This window comes from Camelus bactrianus, chromosome 13 (genome assembly GCF_048773025.1).
Source record: "Camelus bactrianus isolate YW-2024 breed Bactrian camel chromosome 13, ASM4877302v1, whole genome shotgun sequence".
Classification (NCBI taxonomy): Eukaryota; Metazoa; Chordata; class Mammalia; order Artiodactyla; family Camelidae; genus Camelus; species Camelus bactrianus.
The window spans coordinates 78589722-78613426 of record NC_133551.1 but is presented as its reverse complement, the minus strand read 5'-3'; the positions used below and the strand labels follow the sequence as shown (position 1 = coordinate 78613426).

The 23705-nt window shown below is 59.7% G+C and overlaps 1 protein-coding gene across 11 annotated transcripts in view; it reads right to left on the bottom strand.

The window, feature by feature from the left end:
* MORN1 (MORN repeat containing 1) overlaps positions 1-23705 on the bottom strand; it is a 52519-nt gene that overhangs the window by 24863 nt on the left and 3951 nt on the right. For 6 of the 11 annotated variants that reach the window (XM_074377651.1, XM_074377654.1, XM_074377653.1 and 3 more), the window contains exons 6-11: positions 23075-23162; positions 16482-16592; positions 14027-14123; positions 12832-12942; positions 5306-5429; positions 4786-4910 (exon numbers count right to left, since the gene is read on the bottom strand). In XM_074377651.1, coding sequence (XP_074233752.1) covers positions 4786-4910; positions 5306-5429; positions 12832-12942; positions 14027-14123; positions 16482-16592; positions 23075-23162 — 656 coding nt within the window. Of the gene's footprint in view, positions 1-4785; positions 4911-5305; positions 5430-12831; positions 12943-14026; positions 14124-16481; positions 16593-20025; positions 20918-23074; positions 23163-23705 lie in introns of those variants that run through there. The other 5 variants (XM_074377655.1, XM_074377649.1, XM_074377650.1 and 2 more) reach the window with 3 other exon arrangements.

The window sequence follows — 23705 nt, the reverse complement described above, 5'->3', positions numbered from 1 at the left end:
CAAGGCCACAGGTGCTGCCTGTCAGGGCCCGCTGGACCCGACCCTGTGGCCAGGCCTCCCAGCGCGGCCTTTGTTCACCCAGGGCCTCAGCTCAGGACCCCGAGTGTGAGAGCCCAGAGGGGCCACCATACAGGACTAGGGTGGCTGCCCAGGGCACTGCTTCCTGTTGAGGGAGTGAGCCCTCCTGGACAGTGGCAGGAGGGCAGGGCAGGGCGGGAGCCACAGCTCCTGACCCCCAGCGCTCAGCACCGGCTTGCCCGCCCCTTCTGGTGGGCCGCCCCTCTCTGGGGCCCTCATTAGGTCCCAAAGCTGCGACCCCCCAACCCCTGCACAACCACAGCGTCTCCCGCCCACCCCGTCGGTCTAACAGAGCCAGCATCTTCACCGCCAGCCCCTTTGCTGTCATTCACTGCCCTCGGTCCTGGCCTGGGTTAGCTGTCCCGGGTGGGGCCTGCTTCCCAAGAGGAGAGGCAGGATGCAGGATGGGAGGGTGGGGATGGGGGCATGGACCGGCCTCCCCTTCGGCGGTTCATCCCACGGAGGCAGAGGGGAGGCAGAGGTGGCAGGAGGCCCAGATCCCCACCCGCCGGCCGCGCACCCAGCAGGGCCCCGTGGTGCGGGCTGATGACCAGATTTCTGACTCGGGCTCCCAAACCCCTCGGCAAAGGTGGCTGGTTGACGCGAAATACCCAGGCTCCCCTTCTTCTCTGGCAACAGAACCTGGTCACAGCTGGAAATTGTGTTTCTTGTCTCCTTGTGGCCTGGGGTGGTTGCATAACCAATGAGGTGTGAGTGGCGGTGGGCGGAATACCCAGAGAGCTTCTCAGAAGGGAAGGCCCCTCCTTCCTGCTTCTTGCTAGCTGGAATAGGGACGTGATGGCTGGCACTTGTGCAGCCCTCTTGGACCATGAGGTGATGGGCAAAAGATGGCAGAGCAGCAGAATAGGAAACAGAAGCTGGAGCTCCTGGTGATCAGGAGGGAGGTCACCCCTGCCTCTAAACTCACGTCAGGAACAAACAGCGATGGGGCTGAGGCCATGATTGTGTTAGAAGCAGCCAAACCTCACTGCAAGCACATAGTCCGCCTAGGAAGAAGCCAAACTTAGCAGGCGCTCGTGTGAGCTCAGTGCCCCACTGAGTCAGCTGCGGAGAGACAGGTAACCAGGGGGGGTGCCCTGCTGAGCACAGGGTGCTCAAGTGACAGGACAAAAGCTGTCCTGTGTTTGGCTGTGCTGTGCGTGGACGCCTGTGAACCTGGGCTGGAAGGGACCAACATGGAAGCACATTTCATGGGACTTCCTCCTCCAGGGTCACTCTGCTTCAAGAGGGACAGTCAGAGGTTTTCTGGCCCAAATTTATTTCAGGACTTGTACCAAATCGTCTTTCAAGCTAAAACCCTCTGCCCTGCACTCGAGAGACCTGTGGTGAGGAGATCCTGGCTGTGGCCAGAGCCGTAGGGGGATGCCCTCTGACATCCAGGGCCCCCACCCTCCGCGGCTGCGTCCCTCCTCACACAGCCTCACCCAGGTGAGCGCAGAGGCAGGCGGCGACTCGGGCTGGAACCCGAGACCCCTGGACTCTCTGAAGGCTTGTAAAAGGCTCTCAGATCCTTGGTGAAGGCCTGGCCTAGGGGAGGACAAGCAAGGAAGGGCTGTGGCTGCGGGCGGGGGTGAACGTGAGACGGACGGTCTCAAGGACACACAGGTTCACTCCCAGGAGGAAAGGGTCCTGGTTTGTGATCCTGTGCACGTGGGGCTTGCACTTTGTGCCTTCTCAGACAGTGGATAAGGAAAACTTAGAAGTTAAAGAAGAAGGGAGGGTATATCTCAAATGGGAGAGTGCGTGCTTGGCACGCACGAGGTCCTGGGTTCAATCCCTGGGACCACCACTGAAAAAAATAAGCAAATAAACCTAACTACCTTCCCTCTGCAAAAATAAATAAATAAATAAAAACAAATAAATGAAGATCTCTGTCCCTGGAGAGCCTGAGAATAAACCATTTTACTTAAAAAAAAAAGCCTCACTCACTCCCCGCCCCCGCAGCCCCATGTTCCTCTCCGGCGCCGCTCCACCCCGGGGTCCCAGGTGCTGCCGGCGGTACCCCAGGGCCCCTGAAGCCCCGGCCCCCTCATTCCTGCTGACCAGGAGCTGGGACACGAGGTGACCCCTCCAGGCCCCCACTTTGAACCGTGATTATCTCAGGGTTTCTCTTATTTGGGCTGACCACAATCCTACTCACGGCAGAGCTCGAACATCAGGACAGACGGAGGACAGACGGACACAGCGTGTTTGTGACCCTGAGCCAGCCCAGACCCCTGCCAACATGTCTGAGGGATTGGGGGATGCTCTGAAGGCAGCTGTGTTGGGGAAGACTTTCAGTGGGAATGGTCCTGCGTGAACCTGTTCCCACGAAGGGAATGGTCAGTTTTAGGAGAAGCAAAAGCAGAGCTCACCTCCCTGGCCTCTGGGCAGCGGGCCCTCTCCCTTCTCAGGTGCAATTCCTAGGTCAGACCCCGTGGCTGGGATGGAGGGGGTGCAGCGGGGCACCGGGTCAGGGTCATGGAGGCAGATGCTGTGACGGCCTCGGTTTGTAGAAGAGGAAACATGGTGGAGACTCTGGGTAGGTCCCCAGACACACCTGGTGGGGACCCAGGGCCTCTGACTCAGCGCCAGATGCAGAGAGTTGAGGGATGGAACTGAGTGGATCTTACAAGAGCAGAAACCTGGTCCCCTGGCTTCTCCAAAGGCAGTTTCTACGGCTCGATACCCACATCCCGCCAAGCCAAGTCCAGCCCGCCAGCCCGCCTTGGCCCACGGGGGACGCACGTTCAGGCCAGGATTCCTGCGAGCCCTCCCCTCCAGAGCGGCCCTGAAATCCCTCTGCGGAAGGCCTGGTGCCCAGGGGGTGCTTTTACGCAGAAATAGGAGCACATTCTTCGACGCAGGTAAACTTGCTGCTATAAACTGAGGTGGAAGCAGAGAGGGGGTCTCAGGCCAGGCCACCAAGGGGCCCTTGCACCGCCAGGTGACCCACTGGCCCTGCCTGACCCGTGAGGGCAGGACCCGGGCCTCGGTCTGAACGCTGCCTTGTCTCAGTGAGACAGGAGCAGAGGAGTCAGGCACAGCAATTAAAAGAAGGACACAGCAACTGAGGATATGACAAAAACTGGGTAGAACCAACCAGGCCCGGAGATGGCTGAAGACTCGACCTCCAGGCGACCTTGAGCCTCACTGTCCGCACACTGCAATGTATCAGCATGGTGAATGGCCCTCCCACAGGTGCCAAGACAGTTCCCAGGTTGACCATTAAAGGCCAAAAAGTGGGTGGTCCCAGTTCCTGGGAATCCCATCCCCCAAATGGTCGGAATAAGCCTCCAGCTCGTTAGCATATGAAGTTACCGCGCCCATAAAGACTAACAACCCCTGCGCCCCCCCCCCCCCCCCGGGCCTCTCGCCTTCCGAGCTGCCTGCACTCCGTCTGAGGAGCATGTGTCTCCCTGAATAAATGTACCTCACTCCACCTGGGCTCACTCTTGAGTTCTTCCCTGCGCGAAGCCAAGGACCCTCACTTGGCGGGGCGCCTCCCAGGGACCCGCCCGAGGCCTGAGGCCCAGCCCTCCTTTCGTGCCCCGCTTTCCTGCAACACTAGCCCCGCACAGCCGCCCTGGCTGGCCCGGGCCCTGGACTCGGCAAGTCTGCGCCCCCGACCCCACCCCCGGCCGCACCCAGAGCGGGAGCCCTAACTGTGAGGTCGGGCCCCCGCAGACGGCTGAGGAGAGCGTGAGGGCCCGTACGCCAGAGTGTGTGTGGGTCCTGGGCGGGGGCCTGGCCCCAGACACCGGCGCCCCAGGCGGGTCGGGCGCAGCTGCGCTTCCCGAGCCGAGGGCGAGGGGACCCGGCGGACCCCGCAGCCCATGCTGGGCGGGATGCCTTCTACCATTACCGCAACCGCCCCCGCACCGGGAGGGTTGGATCTGTGATGGACTGCAGTGACTAGACTCTGATCCGCTCCAAGTGCCACCACGACCTCCGGGAATAATCCCAAAAACCCATGGGAAGCCAGGCCCGCGTTCTAGTGAGTGGGTTTTGCTCGCCCGGGCCTGGGGGAGCCGGGCTCTGCCGGCCCTGGCGCCACATCGCCGCCGTAAGAATCGGGGGCCGGAGCACGTGGAGATGCCGTGCGCTCCGGGCAGAGTGGAATCAGCCGGAAATCAGGTGAACACGCGTGACCGTCAGGCCCACAAGGTCCCCACAGACACCCTGGGGGCCCGGAGTCCTGTCCAGGCTGACCACAGGCCTCCCAGGGCAGTGGCCTTGGTGGGGTTGCCATCCTCCAGGGATAGCCCTGAGCAGAAACAGCCCTCAGACCATCGGCCAGGTGGACAAACAGGAGGACTTCACCCTGTGGTCACGGTGACAAGGGGAGGTGAGTGTGGAGAGCGCAGGACAGCGCCGCGGCCGCCCCAGGACCGCTGACCCCCACCCCACGAGGGCCCTGGGTCTGCATGGTGAGCACGGGCAGCAGCCTGGATGCCAGGTCAGCAGCCCCCAGCCTGCCATTTAACCCCCTGCCATGGCGACAGCCCTTTGGAGGCGGGTCCCACTTGTCCGGCCGAGGTCTGCTGGGGCCTGGGCACCGCCTTCCCAGGATGGCCTGTGTCTCCCAGGTCCACTCATCTCAGGGCTCAACTTTGTTTCCTCCTGTCCGGGTTTGGGGCCACTGCTGTCACCCTGCACACTCGAGCTCATGCTGCCCACCGCAGACCCTTGGTTGACAGCACTCACCGGCCCGGCGCATGGGGTCTGCCTCAGGGGGCGGCAAGTTGGCATCGGCACTTCCCAGGGCAGCTCTGGGCTCCAGGCCCCCGGACTGGGGGCTGGACAGAGGGAAGGAGAGACACTGGAACCCGCTGTGGAGGGAAGGACAAGGCTGGGCTCTGCTTGACGCCGAGCTAGGGGTGACACCTGGCTGCAGGGGACAAGGGGGCCCTGGGGCAGGTCCAGGGAGGAGGAAGGGCCAAGGTGGCCACACTGAGACCAGGGAAGTGAGAAGGAAGGGGCGGGGGAGGGACTCTCCCTGCAGCCCCATCCTCCCTGCCTCCCTGTCCCCCTGCCCAGACCCCCTCCCTGCCTCCCTGTCCCCCTGTCTGGCCCCCACTGTCTGAAGGTGCTTCCCCTTCCCCCCACCAGACAGTGTGCGTGTCCCCAGTGCTCACAGCGTCCTGGAGGGTGTGGGAGGGGCTCAGAGTCGAGGAGGGACCCCCCCTGCCCTGCAAGGGGGTCACCCAGGGTCCCCCATACTCACAATGGGGTCTGGATGGGTGTCTCTCTGCCACCTTCGTCCACTTTGAAGAAGCTGACCTCCGAGTATGCTGGGAGCTGCACACGCCTGACACCCGCTGAGACCTTCAAAACCCTGCCGTCCTCGCCTTCAGAAGGAGGGAGGGCGTGTGTGCAAGGGGCGGGGCGGGGCCTCAGGGCCCGGGTCTCATCCCGTCCTGCTGGGCCACAGAGCCCCGGGAGGAGCCGGGTGCTGGCCCCGGCCGCTACCGCAGTGCCTTGAGCGCTCTGCTTGTGTCCCGGTCCCTCTGCTCCTCCCGGCCCTGGCCCTGGGCTGAGCCGTCTACATGCCCTGGGACACCTCCACCCCTTGGCTGGGAGTTCTGACTCAGTCCAGTTCTGGGAGGTCTCTCCAGGACGGACTGTCCTTGCTGGCTGGCCTCAGGGCCTACCTGCTCAGGCTGCGGGGGGCTGCAGTGAGCACCCGCAGCGAGGCTAGCTCTGTGGTGCTGGTCACCCACCTCCCACCGTGACCCGGGGGAGGGCCCAACCTCTGGCCCACATCCGCAAGGCACCGAGCACAGGCCTGGCCATCTGGACTCAGGGGTTCAGAGCCAACACCAAGCATGGACCAGTGCCAGTACGGGCCCTGCCTGTCCAGCCCGGGCTGCTGAGATCTGCTGAGACGCGCAGGGCAAACCCGGGAGTGCGTGGACTTGGAGAGAAGAGGAACCGGGTGGGGCATAAAGACCACCAGTGGGCTGACTGGCCTCGCTTTCTGGTCAAGACAGAGTAACTGGGACCCACTGACCCTCCTACCTGAAGTAACCAAAGAAGCAGACGAAATACAAGATGATGTTTTCAAGACCCTGGACATCAGACCAGGACAGTGGTCCCTGGAAGTCGGGAAACACACGACGTGGACTCCCCAGCCACCCAGGTCACTGCCCTGAGAGACTGCGCAGGACTGGTGTGGGTGGGCAGCTGCGCAGGTCCAGAAAGCTTCTGGGTGAATGAAGAGACAGGCTCACACGGGAGAGGAGCAGACGGGAGGGGGGCCAAGCCGTTTGTGGGAACCCCGGGGGTACAGCAGAGCACAGATCAGCGCAGAGCAGATCAGGCCGGGGGGGTTGTGGAAATCCACCTGAGAGGATGGGCGGGGGGCAGGGCCTGAGGCCCCGCAGGACGGGGTCGGTGCTGGTTCTTGGTGAGGCTGCAAAACTCAGAAGAGCTCTCAGTAATGGGGAGTGACTGGTCTTAGGCTGAGCCCTACTCCAGCACACAAAGAAACCCTAAAGCCAAGACCTGAGAGGATTAAACTGTCTCCAGGTGACTTAACTGCACCCAGAACAAAGCTCCAAAATGTTGATAGGAACAAAGACGCCTCTAGTCCCCAACAAGTTGACATTCACAATGTCCAGCATCCAATCGAAGACTACCAGGCTCGCAGAGAACGCAGGGAAGTGCAGCCGTAACAAGGAGGAGCCGCCGTCAACTGAAACTGACCCAGATGTTAGAATTCGCAGAAAAGGATATTTTTCAAATTAAAAAAAATATATTTATTTATTCTTTTAATTTTTTTGGAGGGAGAGAAGTTATTGGGTCTATTTATTTACTATTATTATTTTTTTTAATAGAGGTGCTGGGGATTGAAGCCAGGACCTGGTGCAAGCTAAGCGTGTGCTCTACCACTGAGCTGTACCCTCCTCCCCTCTAAGTTATTATTGTAGTTGTAGTCCATGTGTTCAAAAGTTAAGTAGAGACATAGAAGATACAAAAAAGAACAACGTTGACTCTACAGATGAAAACTATGAGATGGAAAACATGGATGTGATCAATGGCAGATTAGATATTGCAAAAAAAAAAAAAAAAAAAGATTCATGAACTTGAAAATGTAGCTAACAGAAACTATCCAGAATGAAACCCTGTGAGAAAAAAGGGGGGAAAAAAAAGGGAGGGCGGGAAGGAGAATCCATGAACCTGGGGATTCTCCAGTGGGGCAACCTGGAGCCGTCTGACACGTGGATAATCGGGGTCTCGGGGCGGCAGGCAAAGGCTGTGACAGAAAATTATCAGAAGAAATAGGGCTGAAATATGCCAAGTTTGATGAAAACTATAAACCCAGAGACCCAAGAAGCTCGACGGACCCAAGTGCAAGAAACATGGAGACAGCTACCCCTCGTCGCACCGCAGTCAGATTGCTCAGACCAGCGATGAAGAGAAGCCAGAGACGACGGACATCTGCACCGAGACCTGAGGACGCGGGTGGGGCAGGTTTCCCACGGAAAACAGCGCAGACCAGGCGGCGCCAGGAAGCCCGGGAAGAGGAGCCAGGACCCCGTGTGTGGTCGCAGCATCCGTCAGACAGCAGCGCAAAGTCAAGCCGTACGAAAGCTGAAAGGATTCATCGCCAGCAAGCATGTGTGACAGGACACGTTTAGAGTCACGCCCCTCAGGCAGAAGGGAAATGGTAGCAGCTGGAAGTTTGCACCTGCGGGAAGGAGCGAGCCCAGAGGTGGCAGCTGTGATGGGGAAACACAGGTGAGACTTCCCTTCCTGTTTTCTCACTCTTTAGAAGATACGTGACTGTACAAACAAAAACAATAACGATGCGTTGCAAGCTTTTGAGTTACGTGACTGTAAAATGCACTGAAACAATCGCATGAGGATTGGGGTTGGAGCGGAGCGTACACCGTGAAGCCCGTATGTGTGAAGCCGGATGGTGTCACAGGAGAGCGGGCTGTGCCAGGTGACCGACGCACGGTGTAAACCTCGAAGGAGCCCCTAAGAGGATGCAGCAAAGAGCTACCATTGATAAACCAGCAGAGGAGAGAAAATGGAATCTAAAAAATACTCAGCGAATCCAAAAAAGATAGGAGTGGAGCATAAAGGGGGAAAAAGCAGCTGGGAAAATAGAGAAGAAACCGGAAAGTGGCAGGTTCGAACCTGCTGTATCAATAATTATGTTAAATGTGAACAGCGCAGGCTCTTGAGTTAAAAGAGAGATGTTTACATGGGATAAAAAAGCAAGACCCAACCACATGCAGCCCACAAAAAACCCACTTACACTATAAAGACACAAATAGGTTAAAGATTAAAGGATGGATAAAAATGCTGATACTCCTCAGAGGAAAGCTAGTCATGATCTTACCATCACTGAAAGCAGCTGTCGGAGCAGAAGCTGTTTCCAGAGATAAAGAACGTCACTTCACAGTGATGAGGAGTCAATTAATTAAATGACATGAAAATCCTAAATGTGTACGCCCCTAGTAATTGAGCTTCAAAACACACGAAGCTAAAAGTGGCAGCAATGAAAGCAGAAATAGACAAAAACACAAGAGTAATCAGAGATTTCGATGCACCACAGTTGATAATTCATGGAACAAGCGGATAGAAGACCAGCAAGGATGCAGCAAACCTGCCAGCCACGGCAACACAATCCACCAGGTCTGACACTGGTAGACTGTTCTGCCCGACAAAAGCGGACTTCATGCTCTTCCCGAAATGCACACAGAACGTTACCAAAATAGACTGCATTCAGAGCCATAAAACAAGTCTCAATAAATTTAAAGGAATTCAAAGTATGGGTCTAATAACCACATAGAATTAAATTAGAATCAGTAAGGAAGATCTCTGGAAAACCCTCAGACACCGGCAATGCAATGACAGCCTGTGAAATAACGTGCGAGTCCAGAAGGAAATCAGAAGGCAGATCAGAAAGCACTTGGGGCTGAACGAAGATGAGCGCACAGCACGTCGAGCTCTGCGGGCACAGCCAAAGGGGGGCCGACGGGGACGCTGCGAGCGACAAGCTTCGGTGCTAGAAAAGGAAGGTCTCGGATACCCGTAGAGGCTTTCCCCCTGAAGAAACTAAAAAGAGGAGAGCAAATTAAACCCAAACTAAGGAGAAGCAAGGAAATAATAAGAATAAAACAGGAATTAATGAAATAGAAAAGAGACAATACAGAAACCAATTAAACCAAAACTTTGGTTGTTTATCAGTAAAACGGATAACCTCTCGTCAGACTCGTCAGGAAAAAAGAAAGCAGACAGCGATAATCTGCACGAGAAACAAGAGAGGTGGTAGCAGGTCATCGAAGGGGGAGCCAGGAAACACGGCGAACAGGCTGACGCCAAGGAAGCCGACAGCCTGGGACGCGCCAGCGCAGCGCCCTCAGGAAGAGACGGCTGAGCGGAGCGGTCCCGCGCCCACCAGGGAAGTGGAACCGCATTCAAACACCTTCCCACAAAGAAAACTCCAGGCCCAGATGGGCTTCGTACCGAACCCTACCAGACGTTTAAGAAAGAAAAATACCAATTCAACACAAACGCTTTCAGAAAATTGAAGGGGAGGGAGTTTCTCAGCTTAGATGAGGGCAGCGTCACCCCAGCTCCAAACCCAGAGACGTCATAAGAAGAAAGGAAAGAGATACCCTGACGAAGAGACAGGCAAAAATGCTGAACAAAATTTTAGCAAATGGGATGTCCAGGTAATTCATGGAGGAAAACGGTCTTTTAGCAGATGACACTGGGACTGCTGGGCGTCCACATGTGAAAGCAGCAAGCCGGACCCCCGTCTCACCCCACATGCCAAGACTGACGCCAAACAGACCCCAGACCTAAATGTAAGAGCTAAAAGCGCAAACGCTGAGGAGGAAGCGCGGGGCTAAACCTCCATGCCTGTGGGTGGGAGAGTCTTCCTAGATGCGGCTCCAAAAGGCACTAGTGACGGAAGGAGGCGGCAGATCAACTGGACGCCATCAAAAGTTAAACTTCTGCGTTCAAAAGACACCATTAAGAAACTGCAAGACAGCCCACAGGATGGGAAAAAAATATTTGCAAGTCAGATATCTGATAAAAGACTTGCATCCAGAATATATAAAGAACTCTCAATGACTCAGTAAGAAGACAAGTTGCCCCAACTTTTTGATGGGCAGAGGATCTGAACAGATGTTTCTCCAGAGAAGATACACAGACGGCCAATCAGGGCACGAAGATGTGCCCCATGTCTTTACGCAAGCCAGGGCCACAGTGAGACACCACCTCACACCCGCAGGATGCCGCCACGAAGGGCGGGGGCGGCAGGCGGTGAGGACGTGGAGCTGGGGCCCGCAGTCTTGCCGGTGCAAAAAAAGTGGAAGGAAAACACACCCAGACGGCAAAGGAAGAATTAAAATTGTATTTCCTCATAGACACGATCTGTATATAGAAAATCTTAGGTCCTCAGAAAAACTGGCAGGACAGCGTGTTTCACCAGGTCAAGGGATATACGATCAATACATAGAAATCAACTGTGGTCTGGTGGTTCCTGAAACGAAGGTAACAATTCCATACACAATAGCTCAAAGTACAGAATAAATTAATTTCTGAATAAACAAACCATAATTAAACAACCAGTAACAAGTCGTTCATCATTTATTAGCACATCTCACAAAAGAAGTGCGAGACTTGCACGCTGAAAAGCACAAACCCTGATGAAAGCAAAGACGGACCGAGATGGGGAGGTGTTTCGCCTTCTTGAGTCGAAAGACTCAGGACCGTTCGCGGCAGGTCTCCTGGCTAGAGTCGGTGCACCTCCAACAAAACCCCAGACGGCTTGCTTGCTTTAGTGGCAGAAATTGACAAGCCGACCCTAAAATATTTACATGGAAATACAAGGGTCCCAGAATGGCTAAAACAGTTCTGCGAAAGAACCAAAACTGGAGAAATCTCCAATTCCAGGCTACAATAATCAAGACGGTGTGGCCATGGTGTCGGAGAGACACGTAGATCAACGGAACAGAACTGAGAGTCCAGCCGGAAACCCTCACACTCATGGTCAAGTGCCTCTCCACCACGGTGCCCAGGTAATCAGTGGGGCAAACGTAGGAATGGGACACATGGCGCTGGGACAACTGGAATCCACGCAGAAAAAGATGAATTTAGACCTCTGTCTTATCCTCAAAAATTAACTCAAAACGATCACAGACCTAAATGAAGAGCAAAAGTTGTAGAAGAAAAGAGGAGAAAGTCTCTGTGAACTTGGGCTGAGAATCCTTAGATACGTCACCCAGACGATGGCCTGTGAAAGAAAAAATGGACAAGCTGGACTTTATCAAAATTGTACAAGTTTGCACTTCAAAAGACAACATTAAGAAGATGAAAAGATAAGCCACAGACTGAAAGAAAGTATTTGCAAAGGTGTATCTGATGAAGGACTTGTATCCAGAATACATAAGAGCTTGTGAAACTAAAAACTAAGACAAACAACCCGATTTAAAAAAACAGCTGGAATGCATGAATAGACATTTCTCAGCAGAAGACACACAAGTGGCCAACAAGCACTCGGAAAGCTGCTCAATGCCAGCAGTTTCAGGGAAATGCGAGTCAAACCCAGACGGAGAGGTCACTGGATGGCCTCAGGGTGACGAGTCCTTGATGAGGACGAGGAGAAATCCTCGTCCCATGTGGCTAACGGGGTCGTAAAACAGTGCAGCCACTTTGGAAAACAGTTCACCTGTTTCTTTAAAAATTTAAACACACAACTACTATATGATCCAGCAATTCCACTCGTAAGTATAAACCCAAGAGAAACCAAAATGCGTTTACACGAACACCTGCCCGCGAACCTTCACAGCAGCACTGTTCACAGTGGCCAAGAAGTGCCAAGGACCCGAATGTCATCCACAGATGCGGGTGGACAGGGGTGCCGGGCGGAGAGGAGGAGAGGCGACTGGTCCAGAAAGGGGACAGGGACACTGACACGGGAGCGAGGGGCAGAGCGCGACCCCGCGGGCGGAGACTCCATGCACACGCAGAGCAGCACACTCGTGGTGCCCGGCGTGGGGCAGGCTCACGGCTGGAGGCAGGAGCCAGGGCTCTTTTGGCGGGGAGGAAGTGTCCTGACACTGAACTGGCATGGCGATGGTCACCTGGTTCCCCAAACTCACTGACCATCATTGGATTGCTTCACACAGATGGGCTCCAGGGCATATAAACGATACCGCAATGAAGCTGGTAAACTAGAGCAACTGTGACTGAACACGTCTGATACGTGCTTCCCTCGGGGCTCCTGAGTCTGAGCTGCTCCACGTTCGGAACCAAGGGCTCAGCCACGGGCGCCCCGCCTGCCCCCCGCCCAGGTGCTCTGTTCTCCGCTCTCCGGTGGGAAGTGCTGTCGGTCCTCTGCTTGGCCGCAGGGCTGATCAGGAGCAGCCCCGACGCGTGGGAATCTGCCCCTCCTCGATCACCCCCCGGAGGACAGCGAGAAGCCCCCCGCTGCCCGGCTACGTCCAGGCGCCGCCTCTTTCTGGACTCTTTTTTTTTGCGTGACCTGCACACACATACGCGTGTGCCCACACAGCCCACATGCTCATGTCAGCCCAGGGCTTACACGCCTGCTGCCCTTCGGCTGAGACTCTGGCGACAAGGACGCCCCACAGGGTTACTTCGGCGCAGCCGGGCTGCGAGGCCACCTGTGCGTCTTGCTTGCACTTTCACTGCTTAAGAACCTGACACCTGCCTGCCTGTCTCTTGGGAAAGCTGGGCGTCTTCCTGCAGACACTTACTTACCTTTGGCCACTTCCCCGTCCGCCTGCTGCAGCTGGACCGTCAAAGTGAGAGAAGCTCCCTGGGCCACGTCCAACACCTCTGGACCCAGAATCACCATCCTCGTGGCTTGCGCTGGGAGAGAACGGAGCGCACCTGCCGCGGGGGCGGGGCTGGCCGCCCGCTCGCCCCCCCACCCCCGGGAGAGCCGCGGGGCTGGCCCTCTCAGGTGTTCCGCGGGATCCAGCACAGATAACACGGCTTTCGGGGCGGCCTTGACCCGGCCCTAGGATCAGCTACGATTATTTAAAGCGTTGATGGGTCATGCTGGGAAGATGAGCCAGCTCGTCCTCCCGCCCGCTGCTCAGACTCAGGCCCTGCCTACTGTGTCCGAGTCCCTGACCTGATGTGTCCTGGGTGAGGCGCTGTGGCTGTTCACCCAGGAGCCAGCCTGGGGTATGTGGGGGGCCCCCCGGGCCAGGGCCACCCCCGCTCCACGAGGAACTGCAAGGGCATCCTCGGCATAGCTCCACCTCTCCCCAGGGAGGAGGCCTGCCTGGCCCAGTAGGTGGAGGTGGTTGTTACTGTCGACCTGCTGCCTCTCCCAGCAAAGGGGTCCCGAGGCACGGGGGTGGTGCTCAGACCTGGGCCCCCAGGAGCCCGGCCTGTCAGCCCTGATCCAGCAGCTGCACCCGTGGACCTGGCACCAAGGCTCTGACCAGTGACACATGTCTGGGGCCAGACTGACCCCTGGGGCAGCACCCTCCTCCTGGAGTCTAAGAGAAGGCCCCCTCATGCCCAGGGGGCAACAGAGGGAGTGGAGGTTGCCCCCCAGCAGAGGACCCCCAGGCTAGAGGCCGCCTTTGGTCATGTCAAAGCGCAGAGCGCTCAGGACAGGGGCTGGATGGAGGCTGTGGGGGAGGCCAGACGCCCAGAGCCCAGGAGAGCGAGACCCGAGGCTGGGAGGCCGGCATGAGGCAGGACTCCTCGGGTCCGAGGTCTGACTCGGGCCTCTGCACGTTGCGAGCCCTGTGACACCCTATCAGAGCACGCTGTTTCCCAAAGAGGATTTTAGATTCCACTTCGTTCCAGCCCCTTAGTATCTCCAGTCCACACCTCCTGCGAGACCGCCCAGGCCATCTGGGAGAGGACTCGGCCAGACCCAGACAGGACCCCACAAGAGGACCCGGTCAGGGCACTGGGAAGGGGGGGCACTTACCCATGGGGTGGCCGTTGACCCACATCCCTCGGTAGACGACCCCAGAGCAGTGGGCCAGGCTGCCCAGTCCACTGAAGACGTCGCTGTGCCACTGACCCTGCAGAGAGAACCCCCTGGGCTCAGATGGCTCGGCCCTAGGGGAGGCACAGCCTGGGCGGCCTCCACCCGGCACGGCACAGCATGCGGCCAGCACCGCAGACCCCAGGCTCTAAGGGCCCTGGGGACCAAAGGCTGCTGGGAAACCACGCTTTCCCAAGGGCAATCCCATGTGCTTTGCAAAATGCCCTCCCCTTGGAATTTTGAGAAGTCAGAAAGTTTGGGGACAATGGCATGGATACAAAATGCAAACAAAATACTGCTCCAAAGGGCACACTTTTCAGCATAAAACCCTTTCGGTACAGAGATTCTGCATTTGTGCAGAGCATCGCAGGGAGGCCCAAATCGGTGGAGGGCAGCTTGCGGGGCTGAGGGGCCCTCAGGGCTCCGACATCACCCTTGATAATGAAAAGGCCAATTAAAAACACAGTCTGAACCCACATAGCTGTGCCGCGGGGGAGATGCCGGCTCGCTGTACACCCCAACTCTGCCACCCCATAATAAGCAGGCTTTGTAAACGGTGCACACACAGAAGGCAACAATGAGGTGAAAGCAGGAAGATTGTTTCTGTGGAGAATTTCGAGATCTTAATGGCATGTTATCCGACTGAGAATTACTGCTATTAGGAGAAGAGTTAGCCAAAGGCGTGTTCAAGCTCTATTCATGCTTCTGCAGAAGCTCACTGGGCCCCCTCCCCGCCTGCCCTCCGTGGGCGGGCCACTGGGGCCGGGCTGCATCCGTGCCCTGTGGAAGGGGCACTGCCTGCCGGACGCGGGGAAGAGAGGGCACCCGACTCTGTGGCACAGGCTGGGGTCTGGGGCGGCCCTGGCGGCTGAGGCACCTGGCAGATGGGGCCCATGGGAACAGCCCCTGAAGGCTGCAGACCTAAGGAGCTGAGCTGTCCCCAAACCTGCGGAAAGGAGCTTTCCACGGCTGTCACTGTGACCATGTTAGTAGCGGCCGGGAGAGAGGCCTGGCCACAGCCCACCCTCCAGCCTGGCCACCAGACAGCTGTGCCATCGTGGCGGGGTGCCTGGCAGCGGCGGCAAGACAACAGCTTGAGGCTTCAGGAGGGGCCAGGCAGGGGGTTGTCAGGTGGGCATAGGCAGGGCTGGCCCTCCAGCCCCCAGCCCCAGAGGGCTGGGTCAGCCTGGAGAGAGCACGTGCCCCCAGAGGCCACACACCGCTGTGTCCCTGGACGCTCGGTGCGCTCCGTGGCTGACGTGGTGGATGGTTGATCATCACCCCTAGTCGTGGCTTCTGCCTGCAGGCGGTGGGCCAGGCTGAAGCGTGGGGAGGCCCAGGTGTCCGGGCAGCCGCCCAGCGGGTGCTACCGTCCCAGGCCAGGCAGTGGGGGTCACGGGCCGACCATCGCCACGGCTAGTGCGGCATCCGAGCAGCATCTGGGGTCACAGGGCCAGCTCCCAGGAAGGGTTGCCCTGCATACACGTGCGTGTACGGGGTGGGGTGGGGGTGTGCGTGTGTGCTGTGCGCCCACGGGCAGCAGTGCTCACTGACCTCGATGGGTGGGGTGATGGGGGAGGGGCCGCAGCATGGGGTTCCTGGGCCCAGCTGGGCTGCTGTCCCTGAGCCGAGGTGGGGACAGCCCTGGGAGGGCAGGGGGCTGCCCCTGAGCTGTGCTTTACCGTGGGTGCCTGGCCTTTTCCCGGCTCCAGCACCCCGTCCCGTTACTCTGCCTGTTTGCTGGGCCGTGGGGCATGCTTGCAGGTGGGCAGTTGCTGGGACGCTGCGCTCAGCAGGAGGACAGCCCCTCGTGACACCGTCCCCAGACCTGGGATGTCACCAACGTCAAGCAGATCACAGCCGACCAAACGCAAACCTGTTACGAGCCAAACCCAACTCATTGACCCCACCCCAACCAGCCCTGTGGCTTAGACGTCCGTCCGCACTGGGAGCTGGGGATACAGGGACCACCGGGGCCAGTCCCCGGGCCTGGGCATCAGCAGAGGGTGTAGTGCGATGTGGTCAGGCCCCAAAGGAAGCTGGGGCAGAGGGCCGGTGGCCCCAAAGAAGGGTGGCCTCCTCCAGAGACCAACACCTTCGTGTGGGGCCTCCCCGCCCAGCCTCCTGGGCAAATGTGCCACCTGCCCTCACGACTGCCCCCAGCAGCAGAGCTGAGCCACCCCATCCTGTGAGGTGGATGTCAGGTCCCAGACCTGAGCCACGGGCTGAGGACTCACGTAGGAGACTCAAGGTAGGGATTCAAGATGCTGGAAAGCGGGCTGGAGCTCCATGCAGGCCAGCCCCCCCGCGCCCACGCCGGCACCCATGCTGCACACACAACCCGCCTCGGCCTCCCTTTCCGAGCTCTGCATCATGTGACTCCCAATGTTCTCACCAAACAGGGGCAAAGCTCTGTGGTGCTTGGCTGGCACTTCCCAGCGGCCTCTCCCTTCCCCTCCCAGGTGGCAGTCACATCCATCAGGTCTGGTCCAGGGATGTGAGCCTCCTGGAGGATCATAAACACTCACTGGCTCCATCAAGACAACATGGGGCTTGGATCAGCACAGCGGACTCTCCAAGCAGTGCAGTGACCACTGGACCCATTGACCGTGTCGGGGTCGAGTCTCTGCTCGCCCTGCCCATCCCCTTGGCCTTCCGTGAAGCTAGAGTGCAGCCTTTAGGAGAGGAGGAGGGCGGAGCAGTGGGGTCCACGGGACTGGGGAGCAGGCACAGGTGGGTGGGCCTTGGAAGAGGAAATCGGCCGTAAGTAACTGTGCCCATCAGACCCCAGGCTGTGAGCAGGGCCAGGGCTCCCTGCGCCGCACCGTCCTGCGCTCACAGTCCACGGCACTGCCGGGGTTCTTTCTGACCTGCGACTGGAATCTGAGCCCGCCCCACACAGCTCAGGCTCCGCACAGGCCTTCCTAGGACAGGTACAACACGGGAGCCAGCGAGCAGCGTAGCAAATCCAGCAGTGTGGAATCCTAATTAATGCCATAAATCATGCCTTTGAAAGGTCTGCCCGTTCCCCGTTAGCTGACACGCACCCAAGCATGAGCAAACGTGTGTTAACATGTCTCCCTGAGGAGGCCAGCCCCCTGGGGCGGCGGGGGCCAGGCCAGGAGGGGCCTGGGGCTCTCCGTCCTCCCTGTCCAGGTGAGGCCAGGTGGGGACCCGCATGTGGCAGGCGCGACGCAGGGAGGAGGTGAGGCTGACAGGGCCATGTAGGCACCTGGGCCTCCCAGAGAGAAAGCAAGAGGAGGGGAACGGGGCCCCTTGTCCGGAGACAGTCCTGCAGGGAGGGATTGAGGCGCACCTGTCACCCCGCGGCCTCACGGCTCCGTCCTTTGCTCGATGAGCAGAGACTTGGGGGCTGGGGTCGGGGGCTCCTTGGTGCCCCACTACCAGTGAGTTGGAACAAACTGTGAGAAATGCGCACTGGCCCTTCTTGACGCGCAGGGCGCCTTCCTGTTGATGTGCTGGTCCCCCCAGGGAAGGCGAGGGAGCGCAAGGGCTCTGCGGCCATGGTGCCTCCCAGGCACACACTGATCATGCCGGTCAGAAGCCTTCCCTCCCCGGCACACTTGTCCCTCCCGGCCCCCAGGCCCCTGGGCACCAGCGCCTGCCCCAACGGCCCCGCGGCCTGGAGAAGCCGCTCCTCCCGCTTTCACCAGACTCGGCCCAGGGCAGGTGGGTGAGGTCATGCTCGCAGGCCAGCTTGGGGTGCAGCTCCGGTCGCCTGCCTGGGCCCTGTGCGTGTCCCGTGGGCCGGGGTCTCTGGTCTTCGGGTTGCCGGCCAGGGCAGCCGTGGGTGCACAGGCCGGCGTGGGGGGCCCTCGCCCACCGGTCTCCGCAGACAACGCCCCTCAGTCCCAGCCAGCAGCAGGGCCCCTAAGGCGTCCCTTTGACCTGCTCGATCCTGGGCATAAGCTCCTCGGAGTTCAAAGTGTGACAAGTCCCACTGATGCAAATGCAAACTGTCTTCACACATTAAGTTCTGACGTCCACGGACGCTGCGCCCCACAGGGAACGTGGGGCCCGCCCTGGTTCTGCGACGGCTCGGCGCCCAGACCCCTCCTCCCGGGATGCTTGAACGGTCCTTCTGGGTTCACTGAGCCGCTGGGGTCAGGGCCCCACACTCCTGGACTGTGACCTCCTGGCCGGGGACAGTGGCCCAGGGGCACGAGGCCCGGTGTTTCTGCAGATGCACAGGTGAGGAGAGGGGAGGCCGGGAGCCGCCGGCAGGTGATGACGCACAGAAGGCCGGCCACCTGCTCTGTGTGGCGAGCAGGTGCACGGACCAGCAGGCCTCCCTCCGGGAAAGCCAACACGAGAAGGGCAGCCAAGGCGCAAGGAGGCGCCCCAGGGACAGCGGGAGTGCAGCTGCTGGCGGGACCGCAGAGCAGCCACGCAGGCGGGGCCGTTCTTTGTGCACACCGGGCTGGGTCTCACTGACCAGCATGCCTGCACCCCTCCGCCAGGCGTGTGCTCACCTCCATGGCCCTCAGTCAGTCCCCAGGCTCCACGGAGGAGTGGGCTCCCCGCCACTGGGCATGTGTGTCCCCGTGGCCCACAGAGGTGGGGGCAGCACAGGGGCTCCAAAAAACGCAAGCCAGGAACACTGGGGCTCCCACACCCACCCGGAGGCGTCAGGGGGGCCAAGGTGGGAGGCGCCCTCTGACTGTCTGTAAACCGGCCGCAGCGACCAGCCACCAAGCCTGACCTCCCGGCCCCATGGTGAGAGAGGGGAGCCACTCTGGCTTTGGGATATACCGTTCCTATTTTTTAACAGAAGAAGCTTTACCACATTTTTTTTCAGGAATAAGCTTTTTCTAGAACTAGCTCTCCAAGTTTCACTAAGGCGCTATGCATCGAGGAGCCCGGGGCCCAGGGAGCAGAGGTGGTTTTGCAGACACAGAGTGCGTGTCCTCCGGGACTCTGGCTGCCCTGGTTTCACGTGCTCGAGTGTGAGCTCCATCTTTTCAGAAATAAAATCACCTTGAGAAATAAAAGCTGACCACTGGTAGGTCTGCGGCCCAGGGCAGCTCTGCGGATCCCGGAGCAATGGGGAGTGAGGAGGGGGAGGGCTGAGGGCACCCTGTGGCCTCGCTCTGGGGCAAATGCTCTGAGGGTGGAAATCAGAGGGCAGAGATCCCTCGTGCCCGAGGCATCTTTGCCACCCACGTGACAGCGTGTTAGGGGCATGTGCTCCCGGACCCGGGCGGTGGTGACGCTGGGCCAGCCCTCGGATGAGCTCCAGAGCAGGGAGTGCGGGGCCACGGGAGGAGGCGCGGTGGCCCGGGGAGGCGGGGCCGCGGGGCTGAGGCCACCGCAGTTGCTCCGTAGCTGAGGGGCTCACGCCCCTTACAAGGGCTCTTTTAAAAAATAGAAAGCATAAGTGTTGGGGGGATGTGGAGAAATCGGAACGCTGGCACACTGTTGGTAGGAACGGAAAATGGAAAACGGTGTGGCGGTTCCTTGAAAAGTTAAAAATAGAGCTACCATGTGACCCAGCAGTTCCGCTGTTCCCAGAACTGAAAGCAGGGCCCGAGAGAGCTGCCCGCCGAGCTCTCAGCAGCGACCCGGATGGTCGCCAAGCGTGGAAACAGACCAGATGCCCGCTGGTGGGCGAGTGGGCGGACATAACATGGCGGGAATGGCCACTCGACGGAGTATTACTCAGCCTTAAAAAGGAAGGGAGCTCTGACACCTGCTTCAACACGAAGACGCCTGAGGACGCTGTGCTCAGGGAAATAAGTCAACCACAGGACAAACCCGCTGAGACTCCCCTCATGCGAGGTCCCTGGAGTCAGACTCACAGATGGGGCAGGCGGTGGGGCCGGGGGCTGGGGGGGTGGGCGGCGGGTGTTTCACATCTGGAAGCTGGTGGGGATGGTCACACAGCAGGAACCAGCTTGATGCCGCTGAGCTGAGAACGGTTAAAGTGGTAAACTTCCTGCTACTTGTATTTTACAGGAAGTTAAAAAGAGAGGGTTCCGCGAAAGCCCAGGAGGCAACTGGAGGGTGGAGGCGAGGGCGGGGGGCGTCCCCAGAGCAGGGGGAGCTGGCGCTGAGGCCTGGCAGCAGACACAGCCGCACAGCTCTGCCCTCCTCACCGAGGCCGTCGGGGACCCCAGAGGCCTGGTGTGCTCACCCCGTGTCCACACCATCTAGAAGCCGCTCTGCGAAGGTTGCTGCAGGGACACAGGCATTCAGTGCCCGTGTGCCAGCCTAGGGCCCTCAGGTCACCGGCTGGGATGGTGTGTCATCTGAGCATGCGGCCGGAGAGGTGGGGATGTCCCTGACAACAGGAAGGGCAGGCGGGCAGTATTTGAGCCCTGGGAGGCAGAAGCACCAGGAGGACCCTGGTCCTGGGTCCTGGGGTCTGCGGGGAGCAGAGGGCGGCCCCCGACTGACACGAAGCCGCCTCCTCCTCACACTTCCTGCCGTTCCCGTCTGAAATCCAGCCCCTTCGTCCACTTGGAGGGAAGCGTCTCCAGCTCCCAGGCTGGAGAAGCCGCTGCAGGGCCGGGCTGCCCCCTGGCGGAGTGCGGCAGGGTGGGCGCTGCGGCAGCCTCCGGTCCCTGCCCGCCCCTGCTGGGCGGAGCCGCCGTCTGCGGGGGAGGCCCCACCGCGCCCAGACTGCTGAGGGCACCGCAGCCCCACGGCGAGGCCCTGGAGGTGTCCAGAACATCCTCTGGGGTCAGAGCTCGCGGTGCAGCGGGAGGGTGAAGCTTTTCGGGATTCTCTGGAAGATCGGCCACGCCGGTCTGGTAGTCGCTCCGGGACGAGGGGGAGCCTCCTTGGCTGGGAAATGGGAACAGGCACCTCCTGGGGGATTCAGGAGGGTCAGTGAGTCAGAAGAGCCGAAGGCGGTGCCCAGCATCGGGGACAGTGTATGTTTGAGCTCTGGGCACCAGACACAGGTACCACGTCCACCCGGCCCCGCGAGGTGTTGGCACTGTGGGGGACTCGGCACGCCGGGATCCCTGAGGTCCTCTCCTCGGCAGCTCTGGAGAATTCAGACCAACAGCTGTGGCAACCCAGGGTGAGCCCGGGAGCCTGGTCCCGTGAGGTTGGACCGCAGCAGCCCAGGCAGGTGGCAGCAAAGGGGATGCGGCATCCTGGGAGCCCCCTGAGGAGGAGGCCAGCGGCCAGCTGCCCGGACTGGGGCTGTGGTCCCAGGAGTGGGCCTGGGAGGTGGGGTCACCTAAGCAGAGCTCTGTCTTCTGAGCCGGTGAGGTGAGCCCGCTGGGGGAGCCTGGGCCACCAGAGCAAGAATGCATGCTCCCTGACAGGCCACATCGCCTCACAGGGCCCCCGCCGGGCACCAGTTTACCGCCTCTCAGCCCCAAGTCCACCCTTCCTCGCCCGACTCTGCGCTACAGGAGTTGGACCCTGAAACGTTCTGCTGTGCTGGCTGCTGCCGTGTGGGGCTGTCAACAGCCGGTGCTGCGTGGACCCTGCAGGGAAGGGACTCCAGTGTCCACTCCCAAGGCACGGGGTGCATCCCCGGTGGGATTCTCTGTGCACGGAGTCTCCTCTGTCTGTCGGGAGCTGAGTCTCTGGAGGGGCTGGGCTCTCCCAGCTCCCACAGGCTGTTCTGTTCCAATCTTCACTGTTTCACACGAGAAACTTGGCAAAGACATCAACTCAGCTGACTTCGTAATTCTGCAACCCACACAACCAAATTCCGTTTCAGCCCTGAGGCTTTGAGAAACGATGCATTCTTTCAGGGCTGTGCTGGAGTTGAGCCTTCAGACCGGACCTCATCACTGTCGCCTTCCCGTGAGCGTCCCAGGCGCCCAGCACATGCAGCTCTTGGCTCCTGAGGCCCAGATGCAGCTGGCACGTCGCGGCCGAGCACGGCGGCAGCTCAGTCGCCCGGGAAGCCGCCATGTGCCACGAGTCACCTCTCCCTTGGCGCTCAGCCCAGCAGTCAGGCCTGAGGGCCCTGGCAAGCCGGTCCCCACAGCCCACCCCGAGTCTCCCGGGTCCACTTGCACGCACGCTCTTCCATATTCTGCCTCTACCCCTCTCAGCAGCCGCCGCCTTTCACTGGCTGACGTTTTCACGTCCAGTTGCTGGTGTCGTTTCTGTTGCCTAGGTGGATTCTGGTCCAGGCACCACTGTCCGTCCGACACCCGGGCCCTGATGCAGGAGCATCCTCTCTTCCGCTGCTGCCCCTGCCTTGACCTCCAGCCCTCCAACCAGTCTGGCGCCTCTACCTCCAAACCAGCCCAGTTTGGATCCACACCCCACGAGGGCTGCCATCACCTCTCTCAATGAACAAGAACCAGAGGGACCTTCCAAACACAGGGATCAGGGCACCAATTCCTTCCACACTTTCCATGATGGTCAGAATCAAACTCCAACCCCTCGTGGCTCCAGCGCTATGTGTGGGATCACCCGGACCTCCCACCTTGTCTTCCCCGGCCCTGCTCCAGCCTCCTCGGAGCCCAGCCTCACCCTTCCACGCAGTCTCCACACGGTCTCATCATGCAGGGCTGGTGTGCTGTCCCCACCAGCTGGGCACAGGAGTGAGTGCTAATGGGACACGCATCTCAGCTCCCGCCCATTGGCTCCTGGCTGGCACATGGGCCGGTGTCCAGGAAGGAGAGGGTGTTGACTCTGGGGCCCGAGGGGGTCTCCCCACAGCCTGCATTCCTTTGCCTCGTCTCACCTAACACCCCATTGACCCAAGAGCAGCAGCTGCCATGGTGACGGGGGGCGGGGGGGTTCCCCCAGGTTGTCTGGGGGCACCTGGGCCCGAGCTCATTTCCCTCAAACATGCACCACCAGGCTGTTCCCATGAGGAGTGGCAGGTGGCAGGGAGTCCCGGGAACCAGGCTGGACGAAGTGTCAGCTGGAGGCCCTGGAGCTCCGGGAAACTCAGTCTTCTCATCAGTAAAGTGGGGACAGTCTGCATCCCTGCCTCGCTGGCCACGAAGAGCAGCCTGAGCTGTGCCCAGGGCCCGGATCAGTTACCTCATAGACGGAGCCGTCAGCGCAGCTCAGAACCCCGTGGCCCTGGCGCCGGTCCTGGACCCAGTCGCCGTCATACTCGTCACCATTCCTGAGGGACACACAGACGGAGGCTGCGCTCAGGCCGGGGAGGGCCAGGTGGCGGCGCTGACGCAGACAGCTCCCCCCGACCGGGGCTCGCTCAGCACGCGCCACCGGGACCGAGGCAAAAATAGGCCCGGAACAGATGGCGCGAGCTCTGGCCTTGCCAGGGCCCGGCCGGAGGGGCAGGCTGCCTCGGTGCCCGGCGGGTGCGGTGGCAGGAGGCCTGGTCCTGCAGCGGCCGCGGCCCCCCTCGCCGGGTCCCAGGTGTGAAGGTCTGCAGGATAACGAGGACGGCCTGGGCGGGGTGGGGTGGGGGGAACCTGCAGATCCCAAGGGCAGCATTTGCAGGAAAACTGCCTCGGATTTAAATGACGCCCAGCAGCAGGCCCGAAAGCAGAGCGTGTGGGAGCCGCCCAGCTGAGCCTGCCCGCCCCCCTGCCCCTCCAGGTGTTTTACTGGGTGGGTAGGCGGGGGTTCAATTTTTTTTTACAAAATACACACACAACTAATTTTAGTAACTAAGGGAGAAACTACAGAATCAGATCAAAAG